General features: G+C 50.6%; 1 protein-coding gene across 1 annotated transcript; it reads left to right on the forward strand.

The window, feature by feature from the left end:
- The first annotated feature begins 206 nt into the window (after positions 1-206).
- On the forward strand, positions 207-9983 carry SENP2 (SUMO specific peptidase 2). The gene is made up of 17 exons (XM_041416283.1): positions 207-358; positions 1439-1494; positions 2212-2339; positions 2567-2633; positions 3314-3392; positions 4003-4132; positions 4258-4361; positions 4760-4848; positions 5453-5510; positions 6517-6580; positions 6930-7073; positions 7227-7358; positions 7708-7911; positions 8018-8097; positions 8767-8851; positions 9098-9193; positions 9682-9983. Exons 1-17 carry the CDS (start codon positions 225-227, stop codon positions 9757-9759), a joined length of 1728 nt encoding a protein of 575 aa, XP_041272217.1. The 5' UTR covers positions 207-224; the 3' UTR covers positions 9760-9983.
- The last annotated feature ends 546 nt before the right edge of the window (positions 9984-10529 follow it).

Consider the following 10529-nt stretch of genomic DNA (forward strand, 5'->3'; position numbering starts at 1 on the left):
TCATCAGGACTGTGGGCGGGGCCGGTGTGTATGTGGGCCGTCCATCAGGGCTGTGGGCGGGGCCGTGTGTGTCTGTGGGCTGTCCATCAGGACTGTGGGCGGGGCCGTGTGTGTCTGTGGGCTGGGCTCTGTGTGTCTGTGGGCGGGGCCGTGTGGCCGCGGGCGGGGCGTGCCCGCCGTTGGCGGCGCGGGGCGGGGCCCGGCGCCGGAAGTGCGGGCGGTCCATGTACCAATGGCTGCTCGCGGTCCTCCGCGCCCTCCGCGACGCCGCCCGCCAGGCCCCGGCCCCGGCCCCGGCCCTCACCCTCAGCCCGGAGCCGCGCCCGGAGCCGCCACCCCGAAAGAAACCGGCCCCCAGGTCAGCCCTTCCCGCCGCGCCCGCTGCCCCGCCGCTCGGCCCGGCCGGCGTCCGCACGCCGCCGGGGCTCCGGTGCGGGTCTGTGAAAGCCCTGATCAGCCCCAGGTGTTCCCCATAAGGCTGCCCGCAGGTGTGGAGCTGATTGCGGGGCGCAGACACCGCCGGTGAATGGCCGGAGCTGGCGGCTGTGGGTCCCAGGTGTTCGCGATAACCTCGGCGCGGGGAGCGGGGTGGGATTTGGAGCGGATGCCTTGGGGGAGCAGGGCACCCCGCACGGGGCCGGGGCGCGCCGGGGTGTGCGGTGGATAAAAGCAGGCTGCCTGCCCTCGAGTTAACCGTTTTGCTGCCGGCGAGGATGGCCGCAGCGCCTCCGTGCCGGCTGCTGTGTGGGATGTACGCCCCGTGTGCCCGCGGAGCCAGCTGCGCTCCCCCCTTGTGTCCCACCCCACAGCGACACGCAGGAGGGAATGTCCCCGGAGGGAGCCGCCTGCTCCGCCAGGAGCTTCACCGAGAGCAGCCCAGAAGGAATTAGCTCCTGGGAGGGGGGGGAAATAAAAATAGGAAGGTGCTTTGTGCTCTGTTCCCAAAGGAGACCTTTTTCCCGGACTTAGCGCTGGTATCACCCGCTAAAAATCCTTGCGTTTAGGCTTGTGGGAAAGGGTGAGGCTGGTGATTGTTTCAAGGGTTTGCTCCCGAGCTGACTCAGCAGGAAGCTGCTGGGGTGGATGGATGTGAGCAGGACTGGCATTCCCACCTTGCATTTCCTGTTCTGCCTCAGCTTTCCTTTGCAGCTCAGCGTAGTGACATGAACTTGGATGGCTTAGTGACCTCTGGAGTGCTTCTTTCCCGGAGGAAGGAGGGAAGCATTACATATTAAGGCATTTTTTGGTGATAGGAGCAAACATAAAACACGAGGAGGCATTAACAGAAGGAGAAAAAGAGGCCTGATCTGCTTTAGTGGGATGGTCAGCTCTCTGGGAGGTGATCCTGGGGAAATAGGAAAGCTCCCTTTGGCAGTTTGGGCCTGCTGGGAGCTGAATTGTGGTTTACAAAACATTGTTCTGTCTGTTCTTCCCCCAGTGTTCTGTCACCTGTGGAAGATCCTGAAGAGATCCCTGCAAAGAGGCCGAAAACAGGTATTGCCCCTCACAGAGAGGCTTAATACGCCTGATTTTCCTTGGATTTGGGATTTTCCTTGGGGTTTGGGGGAGCTTTGGGGAGCTCTGGATTTGGTACTTCAGTTTTGCTGCTGAAGCTGAGGGTTTTTGAGCCACTCCTGTGGCTGGAGGGGGTCTGATGGGGCCTGGGCCCATCGATGGAGTGTCCCAGTGTTCATGGATGTGGCACTTGGGCACGTGGGGTAGTGGTGGCCTTGGCAGTGCTGTGGGAACAGTTGGCCTTGATGCCCTTATAGGGTTTATCCAACCTTGATGATTCTGGGATTTTCAAACCAAGTGGAGGATGGGAGATCCTGGTCAGATGAAGGCAGGAAGAGAAGCAGGGAGCGACTTTTTCCATCCTGGGAAGGCCATGTATTTGCACCAACGATAAATCCTGTCTGGGGCAGGGCATGGCACGTCCCACTCTCTCTAGCACTGAGCCCTGCAGGGCAGCACAAAGAGCATTTTCAATCAAGGCTGCTGCTCTTCTGTGGGGGAATGTGGAGCTTCCTAATTCCTGCTTGGTAGCAAGATCCCCAGTGATGGGGTGGGGTGCTGCTGGGCTGTTGCTGTGTAGTTGAAATGGGTTATCTGCTCCATGTGGGATCAGGGAGCAGGGCTTGGGTGTAAGCACAAGTCCCAACCCCTGTTTCCAGTCCCATTCTTTATGGCCTGGTGGTGTGGTTTTTCCAGAATGTGTCTCTGGGGCTAACAAGGAGCCTGAAGAGGTTTCTGTGGCTGCCAAGTTGTCACCTAAGGCAACAAGTAGAAGCCAGGAGACTAAAGAGAGAGATGACTTCTTCTCCGAGTCTGAAGATGAGGTGAGCAAGGCTTTTAATGGAATTCAGGGATCAGCTCCCACAATCCCTGCAGGTATGAGAGCCTGTGTTACAAAAGTGGTGCCATCAGTGCCCCTGCCTTCTGCTGCAGCCCGAACAAAACCATGGGCTCTGAGTCAGAGCACAGCTGACTGAATTTCAGCAAGGGGAGGTGCTTGCTTGGATTCACATTCAGGTTATGCTCACTCTGGTGCTTGCTTTTATTTCAGGTTGTGTACATTTCTTCTGACTCTTCACTTGTAGCATCTGCAGAGGATGAGGACACAGCAGAACCTGGTAGGGATGACAGCAAGTCCTTCACCTGTTCCTTTCTCCTGCTGCTCTGACTCTGGGCAGCTCTGCCTAGGTGGGGGGCTGGTTGCTGAAGGCAAAATGTCTGGGTAGCACCCAGGAATAGTGGAGGGTGAGCTCTGTTTCTTCCCTGCATCCTGGTATTGCTTCTGGATTGGAGGCAGGGCTGGGAGCAGGCTCCCCAGGGAATGGGCACAGCCCCAAGGCTGCCAGAGCTCCAGCAGCATTTGGACAAGGCTCTCAGGAATGCACAGGGTGGGATGGTTGGGGTGTCTGTGCAGGGCCAGGGGCTGGATGATTCTGTGGATCCCTTCCAAGTGGGAGGAATATTCAGTGGTATATCCCAAGATGCTTATGTGGTTGTGGATCCCAGATATCAACTGCCTTGGATGCAGTTCTAGTGTGTCCCACTGCTGGCTTGCCAGAAAGAAATTGTTGCAGATGCTGATTTTAGGTAGTAGAGCCTCAGAACCCTTTTGTATTAGGTGTAGGCTGGCAACATTCTGTAGTTGCCAATATGAAAATATCCTAAAGCAACATAGCACAAATAATATTAGAACGTGAAGGATAAAATGAGAGTAATTTATCTTTGGTGAAGCTCTTTGAACTCATGTAACTCCTGTTTTCCTGACCAGTTGCTGATGGCTTGTGCTCTTCTCCCACAGAAAAAATGCCTTGTGACACCAACCCGTGCTTGACTGAGGAAACACCATCCTCTCTTTGTAAGAGAGTTCCATATCTGAGGTAAAAATCCTTCTGGTTTTTTCACTTCTGCTTTGAAGGGTTTGTTGCCTTTCACTTTCATCCTTGAACTTCCTGTGTTGCCCAACATTTGTGTTGGTGTCCACAGAGCAACGTTTTTCCAGGGTGTTTTGGGGCTTCTCCTGGCTGCCCTACTGAGGGAGGTCTTCAGCTGTTTTCTTGCCTTTGACCAGTTTTAAACTTCCTCTTTAAATCCAGATAGTTGATGGACTCAGGGGATCAGAGAAAGATGAAAAAGTTCAGCCCTCTCACCTCCTGTGGTAGGAGGAAGTGTTGAACTTGGGAAGAGGCTGAGACCAGACCAATGCAAAAAGAAAAATCCACAACTGAAAAAAAAAATCCCCCAAAAACCCCAGAAAGTTTCCACTTCCCCAGAGAATTCCATTGGGAAACCCTTTTATGTTTTTCCTCTGAGGGTGTTCAGCTACTGCCACCGGTCACCTGGAGAGATGTTGGAAAACCCTCCCCAACATGGTCCTGGGCAGGCTGCAGTGCCTCCTTGAATCAGGAGGTGCTAATTAAAACGTAATTAATAAATCAGGAGCTTTGAATGGTCTGTTAATAGCATTTCTTGTGCCTTTGGTGTTTTCAGCCTGAGCAGGAATAACCACATCCGAGCTGCTCCGGAGAGCCCTGTCACACCCAGGCCCCCCATTAAGGAGCCAGGTCCCAACTCTCCAGGAGTCAGTGGCACCAGGAGGCCTTTGTGTGCTGCTGAAGAGGTAAAGTGGGGAGAAGGGAATTGTTTTGGGATTAACAGCTGTGCATTTCCTGTACAGTTAGGCTGAGACAAAAGGAAGGGCTGGGAATGCTTGGTGAAGTCTCTTTTTTCCTTCCCTTCTGCAAGGATGTTCAGCAAGCAGAAAATAAGAAATACAAAGAGCTCTTGAGCCTGTTCAAAGAAAAATATTCTGGAAGACTTACTTCTCCACGGTCAGCAAGACTTAACAAGTAATTATCCTTTAACTTTCTGGTGGTGAGTTTGTTGTATGTGGAAGGGGAGGAGGAGTGATTTTTCTCAGGGTTCTGGACAGATTCAAATGTAGTGGTTGAGTCTCTTTTGGAATAATGGAGACAGAAAATTTGACTCTTGTATGCTCACTGTGCCTGAGCTGCAGTTGGCCAAACTTCTGGATGTAAACTCCTCAAAATGCCCTTTGCATCTTGCCATGGAACCAGTGACAGCATGGTTCTGTTGAGGATTAAACAGCCTAATTTTACTTTATATATTTCTGTTGCTTTCGTTTAGCCGGTTGTGTACAAATAGCCGTGTCCTCTGCAGTGAATTGAGGTGCACTGGTAACAAATCACCTGTAAAAACTCTGTCCTTTTCTTCTGCTACACCAAAGAGTTCAAACCAAGGAACCAGGGATGACTGGGAGTCCCCTGAAAGAACGAAAACCCAGAGGTGCCTCTCCACCTGTGCCAGAAAGAACCAGTGAGTATCCCCAGGGCTGCTCCACTCTTTTGGTAGAAGTCCAGCCCAAGCAGGGCATTTTCCTCATTACTGGCTAAACTGGGTTTGTGAGGGTTTTACTGAAGGGGAGGAACTGGTTTAAAATGGTATTTGAGAGCTGTGACTGTGGCAGTGCAGTTTGTAGCTGGATGTGACCCCACTGCACGGGAGAAGGTTGTAGTACCTGTTTTACCTGCTTTTTTTTGTACCAGGGGAGGGGATATTTGGCTCTGTACCCTCAGAGCTGCACTTTAATCCCTTTTTAATGCTAGACAGGACTATTTCCATGAAAGCAGAGCTTCCAAAACAAGTAAATTATTACATGTATGTTTAATATTGCCCCAGGGTTTTTTCCCCCGTATTCATTACTTAAATACTTTTTAATCACTAATTCTTTTATATCTTGAACTTTGTGACATGATGATATGGGGATTGAAATGATTTCTGGGCAGGTGCCAGAGTTTGAACTTCTAAGTTGAAAATGCTGATGAAATGTCTGTGATGTCACCCAGAAACTGAGAGCTCTGTGCAGCTGCTGGAATGGGAAATCACCTCCCTGTTCTCATATTGCTGCTTTTCCCTGCAGGTGTCAAACATGGGGATGTTTTCAGCCCCCAGCTGCCTCAGAGAGGCGTCATGATCAGGTAAGAGTCTCTTCTAACCATGGCTCTTGTTTCTTTTGGCTCTGTCAGCCTCCAGAACACCAGTCCTGTTCAGTGTCTCAGTGCTGGGGGAGAATTGCTCACAGTTAGTTGTCCCTCAAATCCAGCTCCCCTCTCACAGCTGGGCTGCTGTGGGATGTGCTGGGTGGTTTTTGGGAGAAGGAAGTAGGGGTGACAGCCCAGGTTGTCCTTGGGTTTGCAGAATCTGGTTTTGCTCCCGAGTGTCTTTCTGCCACACCATTAATGAGCTGACTTTGCATTTCCTGTGGATCCTGAGCAAAAGGAGTAGGGAGCTTGTAAAGCCTGGGGGGACTGAGGCAGTTTCTGAGGCTTGCAGGATGCCTTGGGTTGGAATAGACCAAAAAGGGAGCATTTCTGTCCCTCATCAGGGGCCAGTGGGCTCCATGGTGGCAGGATGGGAGTGCAGGAGTGAAGGGAAAGGAGCTTTTGGCTGCAGCTCCAGGGAGGGATTTTGGTGTGACCACTTGGTGCACTCCTCTTCCTCCCCTCAGAGTGCAGATGGGGGCAGAGAGGTTTGGTTGTGGCTGGTGTGGTTTGGGGTGATTTTGTCCCTCTTGTCTTTCCCCCTTAGACACGAGCACTGTATTGAGCTGTGCATTTGTCCAGTTAAATTGTCACTGTCCCCTAAGCTCAAGGGAAGAGAGAAAATAACTGGTGGAGTGGCATTTGTCACCAGGAGATCACAAAGCACTTGATAGATGAAGTGCTGGTTGCTTCTCTGTTTTCCAAAGATTAAAACTGAGGAAAAAATAGAGTTTGGCACCTGATGGTGGAAGAAAGTTTGTGAAGCTTCCAGCTCTTCATCTATCCTGGTCTGGCTGCTACAAAAGGAATGGGGAAGGAGACTGAGATGTTGTCATGTGTCAGAATCAGCCTTGAAAAAGCATTTCTTATGCAGAAGGTGAATTTTGGAGAATTTCATGGGGCAGTGTGGATATCCAGCTCACTTCTCTCCCTCTCCTGACAGCTATTACACACCACCAGAAGACTCTCGTGCACAGGGAAAACGAGAGAAACGAGCTGCTTCAGTGGTAAGCTTGAGTTAGTCACCACTTCACTTTGTTTTCTGAAAAATATAACTCACCTCTGCTCAGAATTGAGATCCAAAATAAAATCTGAAGTGTGGAAATCACAAATACTTACCTTGATCTCAGCTTGATACCTGCATGTGGAGGCTTTGCTGGGGATGTTAATCCAAGCCTAAGGAAAGCCCTGCCTCTCTGGGCACAGTTGGAATGCAATCACCAATCAAATGTGACTTTGGGGATTGCTGCTGGGATGTGTTTACACAACCCCTTGCAGTTACTTGCAGGATTCTCTGCCCTGTCCCCCAGCAAACCCCTTGTGCTTCTCTCTGACTTCTGTCCTTGTGCCTGGCAGGGCCAGCGTGAAGCTGAAGTCCCCCAAAGAAAGTTATTCCAGTTCCACGTGACACCTGTCCTGTCCAAAGACCTCTTTTTTGTGGACAGTGAGCCACTGCCATGCCTAGAAAAGCCAGGAGATGATCTGGCTCCACTGACAGAGGTACCTGTGCTCAGCAGCAAGGCAGTGCTGTGGCTGGTTCAGCAAAGGGCCTACAAGGCTCCTTGCTCTGGCACTGGAGCTGCACTTGGAGGCCTTCTGGGGGACTCCATGTGCTGTTCCACGAGCCCTTCCCCACTGAATCCTTTGTTCCAGGCCATGGAGAGTGAGGTCTCTGCTGCCTTTGACAGTGGTGAGCCTGAGGACATCCTGAGCAGGGCCTTCAAGCTCACTGTGACCCGTGAGGACATCTGCACCCTGCAGCCCCTGGGCTGGCTCAACGACAGGGTATGGGATCTGCACTTCTGGGAAATCCCCCCTCCCTGGGCACAGGAGTCTTCCAGGAGCTCCACTGCAGAGCCCAGAAATAGCTGTACACTCCTTATTTTGGGTACTGTGTGGGCTGCTGTTTCTGGAAGCTTTCACTTGGATGATGCAGCTCCCAGGAGTCAGTCTGGGTTATTGGAGTGGGTGTGGGGGCTGTAACCAGCAGCACAAGTCCTCCAGTGTGAAATTCTGGGAGCAAAAGCTGCCAAGCTGGAGTTTTCTCAGCTCAAGGGTGGCCAGCAAAGACATGTTGCTGTCTTTTTAATTTTGTGTCTTATTTCACATCTCCCTTCGCCTCTCTCTGTTCCAGATCATGAATTTCTACATGGGTCTTCTGGTGGAAAGAAGCAAGAAGGAAGGATATCCAGCAGTCTATGCTTTTAATACCTTCTTTTATTCCAAGCTAAGCTCTACAAGCCACAAGGGAGTAAAGAAATGGACCAAAGGTGTGGATATCTTTGAGCACGATGTCATCTTGGTGCCTATTCACCTCAGAATTCACTGGACACTGCTGGTGAGTCAAACTGGCTTTTTATTTAGGGGATGGGGAGAACAGAACTAGAGGGCAAAGTCCTTTCATGTTTGGGGTGTGCTTTGTCTAAGTCACCTTTTAACCCCAGGTCGTAGACCTCCGAGAGAAAACCATCAAATACTTTGACTCCTTGGGACAGAAAGGAGACCACATTTGTAGAACTGTCTTGTGAGTAGCTGCTTTTTTTATCCCCTTTGGTTGTTTTTGAGGGCTTTTCCCCTCCCCACAGGAAGTGTTTCTGTCCTGTGCCTTGGTGCTCTTCACTTTGTACCTCTTTTGTTCTGGTCAGTGTTTTGAATCCTGCAGAGTGTCAGAGGTGCAAGTTTTCACATGTGCTGCACATCCTGACATGTCCTTGTCAGGAAAAACCCTTCATCCAGCAGCTTTGTAGGGTGAGAGAGCCCTACAGAGACAAATCCCAGAATCACTGAGGCTGGAAAAGCCCTCCAGGATCATTGAGTGCATCCCTTGACTGATCCTCACCTTGTCACCAGCCCAGAGCCCTGTGCAGAGCCTTCCTGCCCTCCACACTCCCACCCAGCTTGGTGTCACCTACAAGGGCACTGAGGGTGCCCAATCCCCTTGTCCAGGTCATGGATAAAGATATTATACAAGGCTGGGCCCCACACTGGGCCTTGGGGAGCCCTGCTCACAGCCTCTCACTGTGTCCCTAAGATTGGAATTTTCCCTCCCCATTCCTTAAATCCTCTGCTGTGAGGACCTCTGGCATTTCACTGTGATTTATCTTCCTGTCACGTTTCAACAGCCTTTTTTGTTGGTGTTGTTGTTGCCCTAAATCAGGGAGATGAAAAGTGATTTTCATGTTGTTTTCTACAGAAAATACCTGGAAGAGGAAAGCAGGGAAAAAAGAAACATTGAATTGACTGCTTCTGAGTGGACCCTTCACAGCATGGGCACAGAGGTATGGGAGCAATGCCTGGATTTGGAATGGGAGCTAGAACTCCTTGTCACAGAGGATTTAACACTTCCCAGGCAAGCAGAGGAGGGAGATGATGTGCATTAACTGGGACTGTTCCTTGGGTTTGGGAGTGGTAAATGCATTATGGAAATAGGCTTTTAGGAGTAGGTGTGGGTAAAATGTGTGCTATGACCAGATTGCTGCTCGTTCAAGACAAATAAAACTTCTCCATGTTTTTGTACTCCTCAGGAAATCCCTCAACAAAATAATGGAAGTGACTGTGGAGTTTTTGTTTGCAAATTTGCCGATTTCATCTCCAGAGACAAACCCATCATCTTCACCCCGGTGAGAGGAGTGCAAACAGCTCCAGCCTTTCCCACACCCACACAAGAGCCAGGGAAGCTGCACAGCAGCTGGGGCAGGGGCTTGCTCCTCATGTCTGGTGTCTGCTTCTTGGGAAAGATCATGGATTCTTTGAATCCCAGGGTGGTTTGGGTTGGAATGGACCTTAAAGACCATCTAATTCCAACACCAGGATGCTGCAGTCAGTGGTTTGGAATATCTGGCCTTTGTATGTCTTGGTGAAATAGGTTTCCCCCTTGGAAAACTTCACCCTGGCTATTTTCCAATGTGGTGGTCTTTAATAAATGTCCCTGTAAAGAAATGTGGGTGTTGGGTGGTTGTGTCACCATGGTGTGAAACCCACCTCATACCCAAATGGCAGGTGCTCAAAAGCAGCTTCCCACTCAAGAATTCCCTGGGTGTTAATGGAGATTTCCTGCCTCTTTCTCCCCTGGCTTCCTATGTGATGGATTTTTCCTGTTTCTTTTCAGGAACACATGCCTTATTTCCGCAGGAAGATGGTGTGGGAAATAATCCATCAGCAGCTGCTGGGTGACATGCACTGTTAGGAAAACACTGTTCTGTAAAAGAGTAGTATTTATTTCTTATTGTTTAGGTAAGATAAGATAAATATTAACTTATGTAAGAGCCTTATTGTATGGGAAGGTTACTTGTTAATAGAGTAATTTATTTTTTAATTGAAAACTGATCTGCTGTCTCTGTGTGGTTTCTAACTTGCTCCTCATCTCAAGAAGAACAGGGGCTGTCTCCTCCCCTGGTGGCTCTGGGGACATCCCTGTGCTGCTCTGACCCAAAGACCCACAAGATCCCTGCAGAGGGGCTTTGTCTGTCTTGGCTTTCACTGCCTGGTTCAATCTGCCACAACCTCGGGGCAGATTCTCCAAAGGATGAACAATGCCAAAGACACTCATGTTTTATCCTTGCAAATAATTAATCAGGGGTAATTAATATTCTCTGAGGATGCAGAAGATCTGAGCATGAGGATGCAGCAGCTGTGAATGTTTGAGGTGTCCTTCCCTCCTTCCCTTTGGTTCCTCGTGTTTGGGGCTGCAGTTTTGACTGTCCCAGGTGCCACCAGAGCAGCATTCCCAGTGCTGGAGGGGTGGGAGGGAAGAGCCTGGCTCTGGTGCTCATGAAGGAGCATTCCCTCATTGTGGCACCTGTCAGCATCCCAGGCAGCCCCACCCTGTCCCCAAAGGCCATCCCAGCCCCATTTACTGCCTCTCCCCACTGGATGTTTATCCAGGGATCTGCAGGGAGGGAGAGGTGATGTTGTGATGGCAACACTTCCCAGGTCCCAGGGTAAAACTACACCTGG

The sequence above is a fragment of the Onychostruthus taczanowskii genome, unplaced genomic scaffold, assembly GCF_017590055.1.
Source record: "Onychostruthus taczanowskii isolate IOZ18803 unplaced genomic scaffold, ASM1759005v1 scaffold51, whole genome shotgun sequence".
Classification (NCBI taxonomy): Eukaryota; Metazoa; Chordata; class Aves; order Passeriformes; family Passeridae; genus Onychostruthus; species Onychostruthus taczanowskii.